At 41.8% G+C, this 17,135-nt stretch overlaps 1 protein-coding gene across 4 annotated transcripts in view; it reads left to right on the forward strand.

Moving 5' to 3' along the window:
• SRPK2 (SRSF protein kinase 2) overlaps positions 1-17,135 on the forward strand; it is a 195,240-nt gene that overhangs the window by 144,036 nt on the left and 34,069 nt on the right. For all 4 annotated transcript variants that reach the window (XM_054988356.1, XM_054988357.1, XM_054988359.1 and 1 more), the window contains exons 7-11: positions 429-535; positions 3,522-3,687; positions 11,241-11,266; positions 13,056-13,302; positions 16,190-16,678. In XM_054988356.1, coding sequence (XP_054844331.1) covers positions 429-535; positions 3,522-3,687; positions 11,241-11,266; positions 13,056-13,302; positions 16,190-16,678 — 1,035 coding nt within the window. The remainder of the gene's footprint in view (positions 1-428; positions 536-3,521; positions 3,688-11,240; positions 11,267-13,055; positions 13,303-16,189; positions 16,679-17,135) is intronic.

The raw sequence follows: 17,135 nt of genomic DNA on the forward strand, positions 1-17,135 counted from the left end.
TTGTATTTCCCTTTCTGCCCTACCCAATGGTACTTCCAGTTTTGATAGAGCCAGTTTCAGAACCAGCAGTGCAATCCTATGCCCAGTTACTCCAGTCTAAGTCTATTGACAGACTGGAATAACACTATTTGAAGAACTACACTGTAAGTCTCTCTTCCTCCATTCTGTTTGAGGATGTTTGCTAATTGGTGATGTATAGGTAGAATACTAAACCTGTATAATGAGCGGAGAAATCAGGAATGTAGAATCCCAGACTTAATCCCTGAACTTCAGTTAACATTACTTCTCCACCAACTGTTGCATACCTATTTCTCAGGTACAGTAGTAGCATTTGCAGATCGTTTAATCTAATTTATGCATGTGATTGGAGTTATAAAGACAGTTAATTAGGAAAAAGATTTGCCAAGTTATCCTTAGTTGAATCTCAGATGTTTGTATGGTGTTTGAAGTTCTTGGACATCATCTTTTAAAATGGATAATCAAATCCAACTACCAGGGCCTTCCTATCCGCTGTGTAAAGAGTATAATCAGACAGGTAAGTTGTGTTAATATTTAATGTCTGTGTTTGCAGGCCTACCTCCAGTTATTTGTTATCGGCACTTTGCTGTCACAGCGCTTGAATCATGTGCCTGAAAAGTTTCTTTTTAAGTGCAATCCTTTTAATAGCGTTTGTGCATCTTACATCATGACTTAACAATACCAAGCTGCAAGAAACCAGACATCTTGTATTTCACAAGAGCCAGCTGCTAAAGCACAACAATTTACTTTGTTGAAATAGATATACTGTGACAAAAGGGTCTTCCTCCTTTGTTCAAGAGTATATTGGTTATGTGTTAGTGTTCAGTGCTTGCAGTCTCATCTTCCCCCTCCCAGTTTTGCCAAATCATTTTAGATTATTTGCTGGAGGAAAATTCCGTAGGTAACAGTGGAATGTACACCCGTTTCTGGCATTCACAACCTTGGAGACTATTGTGTGCTGTAAGTTCTGTGTTCATTTATTGATTAGTGATTATTTTTATTTTTGGTGTGTGGTAGAGTAATTTGGATTGGGACCATAGTACATAGGAGGGGGGCACTTAATCCCCTTTGCCTTTTCTCAACTAGAAATAGTCTTGGGGAGACACTATGTGCCCCATTGTGGTAAACCGGTGAGTACGCACCTGCATGAAAATTACGTTTAGAAGCTCACTCAGAGCACCAGACTCCCAACGTGCCTCTTGTTTGGTCCCTTATTGCATTCTTGCATTTAGTATTTTCAGATACTGTCCACGGTACAATTTAAGTAATGTGGGACAAAGGTTTAATTGAACACCTCTGAATGCGCTTTACTTGAAATTAGTCCTTTTTGTTACTGTAAAAGAACATACTTTCAGCATAACTATTTAAAAAGTACATTTTCAAACAACAATGGATTGTTGGAGTTTGTGATACAAGAGAACCCTGTTCCATTAAGGGTTAACGGGACAGTTAACAGCTCTGTCTGCCACAAGAGATGCTCTCTTCCAGTTACCTAGTCAAGGCTGTTCAGCCAGGAGAATGACACTAATTAATTTCAGAGTTGGGGAGAGGAGAAATGAGCAGTAATGTGAAAGCCCTGTAAAGTTAACAACAGCTGGGCTTCCTATTGGTTAACTCTGTTCAGAAGATAAGAGCAATCCAGAAATCTACAATTGGCCTAAGGTCCCAGCTTCGGTGTGCTTCGGTACTTTGTTTCCCTTTGGAACTTTTGCTTTTGCTTGGTGCATCAGTGTCTTTGGCACTTTGGTGCTTCCTATGCTGATACAGTGTGGCGAGTGGCCTACGGATCTGTGAGGCAGCTACTGTAACTCTACCAAGAAGCTATAGCTGCAGGTCCAGAAAGCCCTGTTGCTACACAACCATCTTTGTGTGTTTGGAGTGGAATTCCAACTCAACTCCAGATACCATCTGTAACAGATTGCCTGTAGACTAGGTCGCTTTATTGTTTTGTAATGCTTCAGATCTTCTAAGACCTGTATGAGTTTTATATTTTAAATCATTCTTATTAATTATTCAATAAAGAACATATTTTCAAGGCAAGTAAGACTGCCTTGGAACCCAGGGGAGATTATCTGGTAGCTTTGCCAGGGTCTGTTAAAGAGGCCCTGGCTTCCAGGCATGGGGAGTCAGGGGAGTGAGGACACCCCCCCCCCACCTTGCCTTTCATAGAGTCTAGGCCCTGCCTGAGGTATGAGGGAACGTCATAGAGTTTAAAATATAAGATTATCAGACTGCTTTATTTGCTCCATCTTAAAAGCTGTTAATAAATGTTCCTCTTGCTTTTTCTTCATAAGAAAAGTTGTTTTAGTTTTAAATAGCATTTGCTCTAGTGTTAAAAGAAAGCAAACATTTCCCCCTTCAACAACCTACCTATACTATAGACAATAAATATGTTTCCAAAATGCATAATGTAGAGAAAATAGTTGTTGCAAAAGAAATCCCTGTCCAGCAGTATTGTATGAAGGTGTAAATTTATTAAATATTGAAGAAATTTTTGTCTGTAGAAGGAATATTGACACTTTTAACCATCCTCAGTCTTGAGGCGTACGTGTGTGCTTACTTGATATGATTTATTAGAAGTGCACTTTTTATTAATAATTTTTGAGAGGCACAATCATGTAATTCTGCCCCACGAAGCAAGAAAAGGATAGTTAGAAAAAAAATTCCCCTCAGTTCAAAAGAGAAGCAAGTCATCTCAATTTAGATTTAATTGGCTTTTCTAAATGAAGCTGGTCCTAGTCCCAGTCTAATAGATACAAATATGTCTGTGGCAGTTCTTTGTGAACCAGGAGGGGCACTTGAATGGCTGTGCTTGCCCATCAATTGCAGTGCCGTTCTAAAAGACAATGGAGAATATAAGATTATAGAACTGCAGAGAGAGAACTTGTGAGTCGCTGCTCAAAATGTACCTTAATTGGGCACTTATTAATCTCTTTTCTGTAAAAACAAACCAACAAATGAACCAGGAAGCCATATTTTGAGCTCTCTGTGTTATGTTAGCCTTGTTGGTGGGTGTGTTGAGAATAGCAGTGCTGACGTACCACGCTAGTACGGATATAAGCCCTGGATTAGCATGCTCTATGAATGCAGCACTCTGTCTTGTGGTAAGGTTGCCCATGCCTTGTCAAAAGTCTTTTCAAAAAGATGGCTGTACAGCTGTGACTAGAAAACTTTACTGTTTCCTGCTCCCGATATGCCTCCTACTTCTTACTTTCATCACACCATATTCTCTTCTTTCTTTAATTAAGCTCACATTTTGTCATCTTGAGTTCATTCCGTCTTGCTTTTTGCTGTTCCTGTTTTAATGTCTAGTTTGCCCTTACAATCAAGTAAACATATTTTAGGATGAGATTTTTAGTTTGATAAAAACTCTGCATGAAATTCATATTACTCTTCTACTGTTTGAACTTACTTGATAGTCCTTACTGTTTGCTTTATAATGTTGTTCCACACCTTGGGAACATTTTGTTGAAATCCAGACTAAATGTTGTTTTTGTAATCAGGTATTGCAAGGCTTAGATTATCTCCACAGCAAGTGCAAGATCATCCATACAGACATCAAACCAGAAAATATTTTGATGTGTGTGGATGACACCTATGTGCGCCGAATGGCTGCAGAAGCTACCGAGTGGCAGAAGGCTGGTGCGCCTCCTCCTTCGGGCTCAGCAGGTACGGTTGTAATTTAAACATTCAATAAGTATGACAAGATCACAGTACTAGCTGCAGTAATGTTTAATTAGTTTTGGTTAATGGGAGTTATAAATTTCAGCATGGCTAATTTGAATGTGTAAAGTGATATTAACATATGAATCATATATTTGTGACATTAATTTTCATAAGAAAGCAGTCTGAGGGCTGTACACCTCTTCTTCCCATATATCTTGAAATCAGCCAAACCAGATTTTAGTAGCCCTCTATTTCTGCCCCTGTGCTGCATTCACAACAGCTGGCATTATCTAAAAGGATTTTCCAAGTGTTTTTCAATTTTAAATTTGAAGGATTTGGCAGTTCTTACTGTAATGTAATGATGCTGTGGTTAGAACATCTAGACTTTTATTTCATCCATTTCGTTGTGAGTAAAGAGATTCCTGTCCCAGTAGCTCACCCTTCTATGCATGCAGAATTGTCGGCAGGTATGTAGAACATTGTGCTTCATCTTCATGGTTTCTTTGTAGACACACATTGGAACCGCGCATGTGCAGGACAGGCATAGAGAAGATTTTGAGAGCTTTCTTTCTTTCTTTCTTTCTTTCTTTCTTTCTTTCTTTCTTTCTTTCTTTCTTTCTTTCTTTCTTTCTTTCTTTCTTTCTTTCTTTCTTTCTTTCTTTCTTTCTTTCTTTCTTTCTTTCTTTCTTTCTTCTTATTCCAATTTATATTCCGCCCCTGCACCAGCAGGCTCAGGGTGGATTACACTTCACAACATACCAATAAAATTTACATTTAAGATGAATTTAAAACCACAAAAATACAGTATAAATATTTAAAATTGCAAATTTACAAGACTTCAAAAGCAGCACAAAGATCCATCAATCTCTCACCCAACCGTCACTGCGTTTTTAAGCAAATAGGTAAACAAATAAAAGCACAATCAGGTGGTGGATATTTCTGATAGGGAGGGTCACGATTTTCTTCAAAACGGCCGGCGGGGCCCGACTCAGCCCTGAGCATACGCCTGGTGGAATAGCTCCATCTTACAGGCCTGGCAGAAAGATAGCAGATCCTGCCAGGCCCTAGTCTTATTAGACAGAGCATTCCAGCAGGTTGGAGCCAGGACCGAAAAGGCCCTGCTCTGGTCGAGGCCAGGTGGACCTCCCTGGGGCCAGGGACCATTAGTAGATGTTTATCACCAGATTGAGGCATCCTCTAGGGCACATATAGGGAGAGGCGGTCCCGCAGATACACCAGTCCTAGTCCACCAGTCCTAGGGCTTTATAGGTAATTACCAAAACCTTGAATCTGATTCAGTATTCCACTGGCAGCCAATGCAGCTGTCGCAATATTGGTGTTATATGGACAGTGCTCGGCACCCCAGTGATGACATGTGCCGCTGCATTTTGGATCAGTTGCCATCACCGTATCAGACCCAAAGGAAGCCCTGCATAGAGCATGTAACAGTAGTCTAGCCTAGAGGTAACCATTGCTTGGATCACTGTAGTTAAATCACGGGTCAAAAGACAGGGAGCAAGCTTCCTGGCCTGATGAAGATGGAAAAAAAAAGACCTGGCAACTGCTGCAACCTGAGCCTACATTTTCAAGGAGGCATCTAGGATCACCCCCAGGCTCCTAACTCTCGGAACTAGTATAAGCACTGCTCCATTGAGGGTAGGAAGCCAGGGACACAATTCCACGCATCCATGACTCAAGTATAGGATCTCCGTCTTTGTGGAGTTTAATTTCAGCCACCTCTGCTTCAACCATCCAGTCACGGCTTCAAAAGCCTGCCCCAGGACATCCAGGGCTGAGCCAGGCCGTCCATCTGTCAAAAGATATAGCTGGGTGTCATCAGCATACTGGTGACACCCAAGACTGAAACTTCACACCAACTGAGCGAGGGGGTGCATATAGATGTTAAACAATAACGGGGAGAGTATTGTCCCCTGCGGTACCTCCGCATACCAGCGGCCGATGGGATGACAACTTCTCCTCCCGTACTACCCTCTGTCCTCATCCGTGGAGAAAAGAGACAAGCCATTGCAGTGCCATTCCCTGTATCCCCCCATTGGCGAGACGGTGGGTCAAGAGATCATAATTGATGGTATTGAACGCTACTGAAAGATCTGATAATATCAGCAGTGCTGATCCACTCCGATCCAGGTGTCTGTGAAGATTGTCTGTGAGGGCAACCAGCAGTGTCTCCGCCCCATGCCCAGGGCAGAAAACAGACTGGAAGGGATCCAGGGCCGAGGTGTCCTTCAGGAAATTCTGCAGTTTTTTCTCCGCCACCAACTCAGTCACCTTACCCAGAAACCGGAGGTTCGAGACTGGGCGATAACTGACTGGGTTGGCGGGATCCAATGATGGTTTCTTTAAAAGAGGCCTCACCACAGCCTCCTTTAACGCCCCAAGGAAAACTCCAGAGCCCAAGGACAAGTTGATAATAACCTCTATGGAATCCCATAGTCCATCGATGCTGACCTTCACCAGCCACGATGGGCACGGGTCCAGGGGGCATGTGGTAGGCCTCACTGCCTGCAGGATCCTGTCAACCTCCTCCCCAGAGAGTGGGCTGAAATGATCAAAATCAGCCCTGAAGACGACCAAGGGGCTTCTAGTTCACATCATGTATCAAACGTGGCTGGTAAATCGTGGCAGAGAGACAGGATTTTGTCAGTGAAAACATTCGCAAAAGCCTCACAGCTAATGTCCGAATTCAGATTTGATGCCCCCCCCCCCCGATAGGGAGACCAATGACCATACCACATTAAACAATTTTGCTGGGTGTGAGCTATCTGACACAATGGAAGCTATTTAAAATTCTTTCTTCACAGCTTTCACTGCTACCTCATAGGATCTCATAAACAACCTATAAGATGTTCTTGCCTCCTTGTCTTGAGACCGCTGCCACATGCTTTAGCCGTCTTAGCTCCCGCTTCTAGAAAAGTAGGTGGTTCCATTGGTGTTTTCCTGCCAAAATAATCACATTACCAGGAGGAGGGGCGCTATTCCCTCAATTTTCTATTTGCCTCAGAGAGAGGATCTCCATTGCTGTTCTCTGCTTTTCTCTCACTTCATTCTCAAGGAGAATTATTTCTTTTACAAGTGTTTAACTATCAGTAGTCATTCTAGTGAAGAATAAAACAACATTTAAAGAAGAAAAGTTTTTGTCTTTCCCTTTATCGCTCTGTCTCAAGAGAGGGCTCTTCAAGATGCCGGAAAATTCCATCCTGATTAAAGGCACCTGCCCCCTCCCTGGCACCCTTGATTACCAAGGGCTCAGTCCAGAGGTGTGGTCTGTGGAGAAATGATTTTTATTTGAATGTTTGGACAGTGTTACTCCCCTAGTTTGAAAAGCGCCTCTTAGCTGAGAACAGATAGGAGGGGAAAGGGAAAACCAGATGCTTTCCAAGCTGTACCTAGCTGTAGGCTTTAGTTATGCAGAAGTGACCAGAAGGCTTTCCACTAGAAGCTTACCTTCCCAGGTGTGTGGGGAGAGGGGGAGACAGAGACTTAGAGCACTATAATGCCGGAAAGGTTTCTTCCTGGAACTTCCAGGAAAAGCCTCTCTGACTTGGACCTTTGACTTGTCCAGGGGTGGTGGGCAAAGGGAGAGAATTAAACCTTCAGGCACAGGAAGCAGAGTGTCTTGGGCTGACTTGAGCTGGGAGCTGAAGGAGCTGAGACCTGGCTCCTTGCAGGTGACAGCCATTGGCCATGTGGAGAATGGAGGCCTGAACCATGAAAGGTATGAGGACTTCTCAATAAGCTGGAACTTTCTAAAATAGCCTACCTAAACAGAAGCTGTAAGTTAAGCATGAATAAATGGACGGACAGAGGAATTGTGTTTTTACCCATTTCTAAGTTCCCTTCCTTGCTTTGGTGCTGTACTTAAAATGTGTGAACTTTTTTCTTTAATAAATGCTTTAAAAATTCTTAAATGCAAGTAGCTGTTTTCATTGCCACATAGACTTCTGCTATTCAACCACACTACCTAACAAAAGTGCCACAGGAAGGGAATGATCCATTGACAAATGTCTGATTCCTCGAGTGGTACACAAAAGCAGTGTATGGTTCCTGCAGTAGCCAGGTGCTGGGAAGCAGCAAACTGGGCCAAAGGTAGGGCTCAGAGTGGTGGTGAGCCTGCCCAGGCGAGTGGAGAGTCTTGGCCTTCTCCATAGGCAATCCCCCTCAAAGGCCAAGCATCTGTCAGGGCCCCTATTGCAGTCCTTTAGCAAATTGATACTTCATTCCAATGGTCATCATTATTGTTGTAGATGGCCTGCAGATTAAATAGCACCATCTCTAACTCCGTCACTGTAGACTGTGAATGCTGTGAATGTAGACTGTTAGCCTATGTGGGAAGCAGAATTCCCCTGCTGCAGTTGTTTCTTTAAGTTGCTAATCGACAGGTCATTATGATGCTTTTACCATCCCCTCTGAAGGGAGCATGACACGTATTTCAACCTCATCCTGGGGCATAAAGGGTATTGGCCAAAGTGTTATAAATTGAGGCCCTTGAACATCTTCAGTAGCACATTGCCTCTTTGTATAATAAGATAAAAGTCCAGTGGTTCTTTAAGGATTAACATTTATTTGATACGAGCTTTTGTGAGCTTAGCTTACTCCTTCAGATGTCTGTGTGTTTCACAGTCTGTAACTAATGTTTGTGATAAATCTGTCCTTTTAATCTGGAACTGGACTGCTCTAGTTGATGCTAGGACTTTTAAAAACAACAACAACCATTAGTGGCTCTTACTGTGACTTTACACAGCAACTCTGAATTCTTCAGTTCAGATAGACAACACTATGAGAAGTAAAAAGACATAATTAGAATATACGCCACATACACACTAAAAAAAGAAGAAGAAAAGGGGTGGTGCTGTGCCACCATTGGTGATGAAGGCACTCTCTCTTACAAAACCTGACAGAATTGAGGCCCACTTGTAAGCAAATAGAAAGAGGGAACAACTGCAGAGGGAAGGAAGAGGTGCAGAAACTCTCTGCGATTGTGCTGTTCTCAGTCGACAGCTAAGAAAACACAGAACAAGGCCCTTTATGCAGAAAGCCCTAAGTGAACAAGCGAGCAGCAGTTTTGCTGAGGAGGAGGAACTGCTGATCTTCCTTAGAGTGAGGGACTATGCAGTGCTGGTGCCCAGCTCTGCTGCCAAGAAGCAGCTGCTGCTTCCTTCCTCTGATCCCTAGAGCACGAAGAGTCAGATCCTGTCATCCTTCAGAGGGATGTATATGCAGTCCCATTGCTCTGGCTGCAGCATGCAGCAGCCTCACTAAGATTTCTTCTCTCCCTGCTCTGGGGTGCAGAGAGAGGTGGCAGCTGGAACTTGCCACCATTGGAGCCAGGAGCTGATGTTTCCTACTCCCTCAGTCTAAAAAAGGGGGGTGGGTGAGCAAGTTAGTGATAGCTCCTGTTCCTAGGTCCTGTTGCTGCTTGTTCCTTTACCTGGGCAGAGGGCATGTTCAAGTGGTAGAATGGTAATAACAGCTAGGAGCAAATTCACTATTGCTTACCTGCTCACCTGCACACCCCTTGATCTGGGCCTGCTGTCAGTCTGTGGAAGACAGGATACATTGAAGGTGACTCCCACCCCTTGCAGCAAGAAATCCAAGCTCTCTTGAGTAAATGGGTCTTTATTGAGATATCATAGGCTTCTCCATACATATGTCCATAGGTTACACAGAAGCAATTAAAGGCTGTACACAGTTCTCTTGTTAAGAATGATGCATTGAGTACATGATACATTATATCAACCCTGCCACATGTTCCCCCACCCCTCCAGTTCTCCCAGCCGAACATAATCAGTAGCGGGCCGGGAAGGAGCCGTCCCAAGGCCGCTGCGGCGAGCCATCCGAGATAAGGGCTCGACCGTCCTGGAATCTGGAAAGCAACAAGGGAACAGGTGCAAGAGGCTATTGCAACACATCTTACGCTGGATAACAATATGGAGGGACAGTGGGCAACGGACCTGACACCTGTCTTCTGCGGAGACAGTGCTGGGGAGCCCTCCTGTTGGTGTTCCAAAGACCTCCCCCCAAATCTGGAATCTACCCTGATTTTCTTACGTGAAGATAATATTTGTGTAGAAAATCGTATGTGCGTTGTAACATTCTAAGGGAAATTGGTGTGCGCGCGCATCCCTCAGATGTGCTTTCCTCACCCACATACACCTATTGCCCTTAGAATGGTACGATGCTCCTGACATGGCAGGAGCTGCTAATTTAAGATTTAATCGCTGGAGGGAGAGAGAGAGATCCAGATCTGGACTTAGCACACCACATTCTGTTGTAGTGATTTATGACAAAAATAAAGGGCCCCAGTGCAAGATTGCAAAGGTGTGCGGGAAAGTAAAGGTATGTGGGAGCAGTTGGTACAGTCAGGAATTAAGAACGAGGTAAATGATAAAAAATAGTACCTAATTAAAAGTCAGGGTCACTAGGATACCTTTCATTAGGAAGACACGTGGAAAGGCAGTAGAGCCCTTTGCCCAGGAACGTGTGGATTCAACTGAGATACCTTGAAAAATAGTCTGAGCGTTTACTGCTTGATCAAGTCAGTTTCGTCTTGGATTTTCCATTGTGCTGGGAACCATGAATTGGTGGCATGTTTTGCAGGCTAGCCGTTTAGCATCACATCTATGATGCATTTAGACCGGGCATCCTGTTCTGCTGCCGATTCACCTCTTATTACTCTGCAAATAGGACAAAACTGGCCTTGCAAATCTGAGTATGGCATAAGACCCAGAGTCACATGTCCAAGATGGAGGGATGTAACAGACTGAAACTAATGTAGCTCATGATAACATTTTCAAGATTTCCCACTCTTCTTTGTGTCTGCATAAAAACTCCTATGAGGCTTAAGGCTTAGAGCCAAAACACACGAGAAGAAAGACCTAGGTTCAGCACGTGTTCTCTTACCTCAAGGTTTGCCGGGATCTGTAGGCGTCCTGGAAGCTTAAAGTTTAGCATTTACAGAGCAGCAGGAAGGGAAATACAGGCGCCTGCATTTCCCTTCCCCTTCCTGCTGCTCTGTAAATGCTAAACTTGTTCTCTTACCTCAAGGTTTGTTGGGAAGTGTAGGTGTCTTGGCAGCTTAAAGTTTAGCATTTACAGAGCAGCAGGGAGGGAAATACAGGCGCCTGCATTTCCCTTCCCCTTCCTGCTGCTCTGTAAATGCTAAACTTTAAGCTGCCAAGACACCTACAGATCCCGGCAAACCTTGAGGTAAGAGAACACGTGCTGAACCTGGGTATTTCTTCTCGTGTGTTTTGGCTCTTATACCACACTCAAGTTGTGTCTGATTTTTCTTCTCCTAGCCCCTTCCAGAGTCAGAATCCAGAAAAGTCATTCCCTTCTCTAATCTCTTCTGTAGATTTCATATCCTTTTTCCTTAGTAGACTTTTTCTCACCACAGTAGACTGGGCCAAATTGGGAGAGATCTGACCACCATTGTTTGGGTTAGCCGATTTTCTTTTATATATTTCAAATAATATAGACTGTACACTTACTACTTTATGAATCTGACACCAAATGTGTTTTTTCTCCCCCTCCAGTGAGTACTGCCCCACAACAAAAGCCCGTGAGTACTCTTTTGCTGTTTTTATTGGGTGTGCTTGTAATTTGGTTGCTTGCAAGTTAAATTGATAGCGTTTCAAAGTTTGTATATAATTCTCATCAAACTACAGGTTTCACATGTAAATAGGATATTTTGACTAAAGTAATTGTTCGTTATTTTTTTCTCCAGCTTTTGTACCAGTTATAGTAGAGCTGTTAAATATAGCATAGGCAGCACGCATAGACATAATCCTGGCTGTTCCTAGAATTCTCCCTTTCCCCATTTTAAGGAAATGTTGAAATATGTGAAATGCCAAGTCCCCCACCTAGCTTCCCATTCTACCAGAGTCGTGCTTTGGCTTGCTGTCTGCTATTTAAGAAGTACATTTCTTATTAGATACCTAGGATGAGAGCTACTAAAACAAGGCTCCAATTTTCTAGAATCAGGGCCGTTTCCAGATGGCTCACCTGGCTCCGGAACGTTGCGCCATCTTGTGGGGAAAACGCGAAATATCGCGTTTTCTCGCGCGAGTTTCGCGCGACGTCGCATGACGTTGCGCAAAACTCGCACGAGAAAACGCGATATTTCGCGTTTTCCCCACAAGATGGCGCAACGTTCCGGAGCCAGGTAAGCCGTCTGGAAATGGCCCTGGAAAGGATATCTTGGTCCACTTTTTTTATCAAATTTCAGTTTTCGGTCTGTTGAGGAAGTATTCTAGTGTTTTGAATTTGAGTGAGTCATGAGATCCCAGTTTGTTTGTTTGCATTTATAGATTATACTAATTGATTCTTAGATTCCAGTAGCCTTATTGCTTGCCATAGAGGCTGTGATGCTATATGCTGTTCAGCTGCTTAGATTCTTTTGGCCAGGACTTAGAAAAATACCATGAAATTAAATTTTTTCAAACAGCAGCCCCATACTTAAGAGGAAGCTGCTTTTGACGTGGAAAGGTTTTTGGGAAGTAGTTTGTGGTGTGGCACGTGGGTTAGATGTTTAATGGGCAAAATAAATAAATAAAATTAAACAAAAAAATTTGAGGCTAATATAGGACTCTTACATTAACCTGAGCTGTTTTTAACCCCAGTCATTGATTTGTGGGATTTCTGAAACTTGTGTAAAATACTTGTTTTCTGCTTTTCTCCCAATATATGGAATCAAAAATAGCTTGCACTCAAAATTAAACAATTCAGAAATGAAGTGTGATGACTCCCCTTTTCTATTTAAATGTACTTTTATGATGATGTAGCTCGATGGTTGTTGTGGGTTTTCCGGGCTGACAATACATGATGTAGCTCCCTCACAATGTGTCGTTGATGTGAAAAGCAGAACATAAATTTTGGCCTTTTTGCTAGTTGTTAGCAGGTATAGTGTGTGAGAGAGATCCTATGACTTCCTTTCCCCAAGTTTCCTCCAATGGAAACAATCCTTCTTCAAAGGAAGTCTTAGGGGAATAGAGTGGTAGGATCCTGCTGTGTGTATTGAACTGGAATCCTAAGAGACAAATGAATAATTTGAGTTATTAAAAAAGCTTTCTCGCACAATTGATAGCCTGAAAGTTAGGTTTACTGTACTCACAAAGATTTTATATATCAAGCAATAATTAATGTCCACAAATCGTTTAGAGCTATTTTTATGAAGCAATTCTGTCCAGAAGCTATTTTTTTCCTTTAGCATTCCAGATGTCTACAGAAGAGCAATTATGTAGCATTATTTTCGGTTCACAAATGTCTGTAGATTTTATAAAATAACTTAACCTTCACATTGAGTGACTGCGAGGAGCAAGAAATGCTAATTAACTTGTTTACATTTTTAGATTGGAAAGATATCTAAAAACAAAAAGAAGAAACTGAAAAAAAAGCAAAAGAGGCAGGCTGAGCTTCTAGAAAAACGTTTGCAGGAAATAGAGGAATTGGAACGAGAAGCAGAAAGAAAAAAAATAGATGAAAATGTAAACTCTACTGTCCCATCCAATGATCAAGAGGATGAATACCATCCAGAAGTCAAACTAAAAACAGTTGAATTAGAGGAAGTGGCAGATGAAGAACCCGGGAATGAGGACGGTAAGTATGTGCTGTTTTATTTCAATGCAAAGGATAACGTATTCAGAGAGGCTCTTGCTATAGGTACCTCGTATATTGTAGGCTGTTGTGATTGCTGTTATTTAAAGGGATTGACCAAAAGCCAAACAACCATGAAACTAGTTCTGAGAACTGCAAAATACTTTTAACTTTTCATTCTCAAACAGTTCCACACCTTAGCACATAGCAAAACCACTTTTCTAATTGATGGGTTAAAAGCAGTTTGTATAATGGGTGTCAGTTGTTGAAAGGAGCATTGCATTCTTGTAAGAAAGCATAAGCAACTTTGTGGATCTTGGATAGATAATCCAAAGGTCCAAATATTATCTGCCTTGGTGGCCCTTGTGAAAACAAAAAGGCTGGATATAAATTTTGTGAAATAAAAATAAATATTAGATACTGGTGTGTCTCAAGTACAGAATCTGGGAAACCTTACTCCCGGAGCCACCATCATCACAAGCTAGCTGAACAGTCTAGGCTGATACGAACTACAGCATCTCATTTCAAGTGATCCAGAGGAGTTAGCTGTGTTAGTTCATTTTTGCAAAATAGAAAAGAGCCTAGTAACACCTTTAAGATTAACCAACTTTATTGTATCATAAGCTTTCAAGAACCACAGCTCTCTTTGTCAGATGCATCTGATGAAGAGAGCTGTGATTCTTTACTGGACTCTTTACTTATTTCAAGTGGTCACTCTAGGAACAACCCAGCACACGCATGTGACCTGGGGAAGCCGGCAGAGCAGAGTTGGTACTGTATAAACCGTGCCTCAGCTTTTCAGTCCCCTAGTAACTTGTCTATGGCAGAAGGACTTGGCTCTTCAACTCCTACTTCCTACCTCTCTGAATGTGTTGCTTTTTTAAACTTGATCTTTTACCTGACTATCAAAAAGAGTCCAGTAGCACCTTTAAGACTAACCAACTTTATTGTAGCATAAGCTTTCGAGAATCACAGATGCTTCTGACGAAGAGAACTGTGATTCTCGAAAGCTTATGCTACAATAAAGTTGGTTAGTCTTAAAGGTGCTACTGGACTCTTTTTGATTTTGCTACTACAGACTAACACGGCTAACTCCTCTGCATCTTTACCTGACTATGTCCCTCTCTCCTGCTTTTGAACTCGGCTCCTTTGCCTTCCTAGGACTGTGCCTCTTGACTCTATCCTTGCCAATTCAGCTTCCCAGCTCATGAGGTTGGATTAGCCTCACCTGGCCCTTGCCAACCCCGACACCAGGAAAGATGTAATAATACCATGACTAGGCAGCTGGAAGTGCCTGTTCACTTGTGTTCTCCTTCCCTTTCTCCCTTCCCTTTTTACTTTTGATTGCCGTTATGTCTACACAGTAATTTTTGCTGACCCCAGCACCTAACCACAGTTTGCAACCATGGTTAGAAGTGGTTTTATAAAGTGTGGATTGGGATAACTGTGGTCAGTATTTATCTGTGCAGGCATAAAAGTTTTGAAAATAAAAAGGGAGAGAGGGGGAATGCCTGCACAAAAAGGGTACTCGTGATAGACTTAACATGATTAACAGTTTGGGAAGTTCTACAACTGCAGCAGGACAAAGATGTCCCATTAAATTGATAAAATATAGCCAACACAAATCGTAAGGTATGTAGCAATCTTTATGGTTACCTTTGTTTAAGGAGTAACATGGCATGCCTCTTCTGTGAAGAATGTGAAGTTTAAGCAAAAATGCCACCTAAAATCTCTTTTTCAAGATATATGTCAGAAACCTTTACTAGTAGGCAGCATGGTTGTTACTCTGGCATAACTCCATGCTGCCACATGTCAACTTGCTTGTATTTTCTGTGCAAATTCGGAACATACGCAAACTGAGTTTACATCTGTGAAGTTTCTAACATTTGGGTTCCCCCTAAGCCTTCATTTTTATTACAGTAAAAAGTTTCTTGCCAGGTGTCCTACTCTGCACTATGCAGTAAATTTACATCTAGGGATTATTTATTTTAATTCTTGCTTATGCCATACTGAGTTTAATTTCTGTGTCTTAGTGGTCTTCACAATTATCTTTCCATTCCATCCATAATTTTGCCCTTGCTTGCCTTTACAGCTCATTTTCCCTTCCTTTCTTTCACTAATCATGTTGACATTAAATATACATTAGTCTAATATTACCCTATCCTTCCTTGCTCCATTTCATTACGGTAACTGGTACTTTGTTATGGTTGTTTGTATCTTTTAATCTACATTCTAATATTAACCAGCCAGTGATGGCTCTTTTGTGGACTGCTTTTGCAGCGCACCCTGTGTCTGTTCAATGATCCTCTCACAAGAAATTGCAAGCAAAAAATTGGGACTTCAGACTAAGAATACAGTGTGTTCTTTTTCTACACCCAGCGCTTCTCAGTTTCCACACTTACATAGTTAATATTTGAATCATTGTGGAAACTGAGACCTTGACTGAAACAAATATTGTTTCAAGAAATGCTTGAATAAGAGGGGAGGGTACAGTGAGTGAAACACGCGTGACTAGAGCGAAGCTCCTTCACTTTTATGATACACCACCTGCTCAGTGCCATAAGTTTTGTCCAGAATGGTCCACAATGCAGTAGAGGCTTTCATTGCGGCTACTGAAGATGGATCCAATTATATATACTCAGTCCCAATTTAATGCCCTACAACTGCTGAAAAGGAAACCATGTGGTTGATTATAAGCCACAGTCCTTTGATTAACTTTGCTTGTTAAACTATAAATTATACCATTCCTTTATTAAGGTGAAAATAGTGTTTGCACATAATAAAACAAACTTTCATGCTGTATATTCATTTCAAATAGTGTTTTGTCTTTGGAGTAATGTCATAACATTATAAGTGACAGTATAATTCAGTATATATATTTATCACTAAGGTGAAACAGAAGATCAGGATGAAAAGGAAGACACTGAAAAAGAAAATACAGAAAAAGACGATGATGTGGAACAGGAACTTCTCAACTTGGAACCTACAGATACTGCTTGGATAGAGTCTCCGAAAACAAATGGCCACATTATAAATGGTCCTTTCTTACTGGAAGAGCAACTTGAAGATGAAGATGAGGAAGAGGAAGACTGCTCAAATGCTGAGCAATATAATCTTGATGAGCCAAATGCAAAAAGTGATTATAGTTACAGTAGCTCCTACGAACAATTTAACGGTGAATTGCCAAATGGACGTCATAAAATCCCCGAGTCTCAGTTTTCTGAATTCTCAGCTTCCATATTCTCTGGAGCTTTAGATTCTGTAGCTTGTGGTTTGGCCATTTCTGAAGAGTCACCTGTAACGGAAAGAGACGAAAGTACTCCATCCCATGATAGGAGCAGGACAGTTTCAGCATCTAGTACTGGAGATTTGCCAAAAAGTAAGCTTTTTGGTTTTACTGAATATTCGGTGATAATGTAAAATTGCCTTCAATATTCTTTGAATTCATTGCTCTTAATCTAATGTGGCAGATATACTTTCGCTGTAGAATGAGATGTAGAATAGAAAACATGGTGGTAGTGGGAACATTTTTTGTTTGTAGAGGCATTGTTAAAATTGATTTAACTTTCCTTTAGTCATTCTTTGAAGTGAACTACTCTTAGTAGTGTTAATTTTGGGGGTGGGGGGCAAAAAACTGTGTAACTATTTCACTGCAGCTCATCACAATTTGGGTCGGGGCTGGCTTGATGCTCTGGTGAAGCAAACGGCTATTTGGAGGTCCAATTCGGGTGACATGAAAGACAGCTGCTTTTTGCGCCCAAGGGAGTAACAAAAGTGTATGTTCTCTGCTGCTAGGTTTGGGTCCAAGATGGCTGTTTCTACTGCCGACTTTACTC

Source organism: Eublepharis macularius, chromosome 9, assembly GCF_028583425.1.
Source record: "Eublepharis macularius isolate TG4126 chromosome 9, MPM_Emac_v1.0, whole genome shotgun sequence".
NCBI classification, from domain to species: Eukaryota; Metazoa; Chordata; class Lepidosauria; order Squamata; family Eublepharidae; genus Eublepharis; species Eublepharis macularius.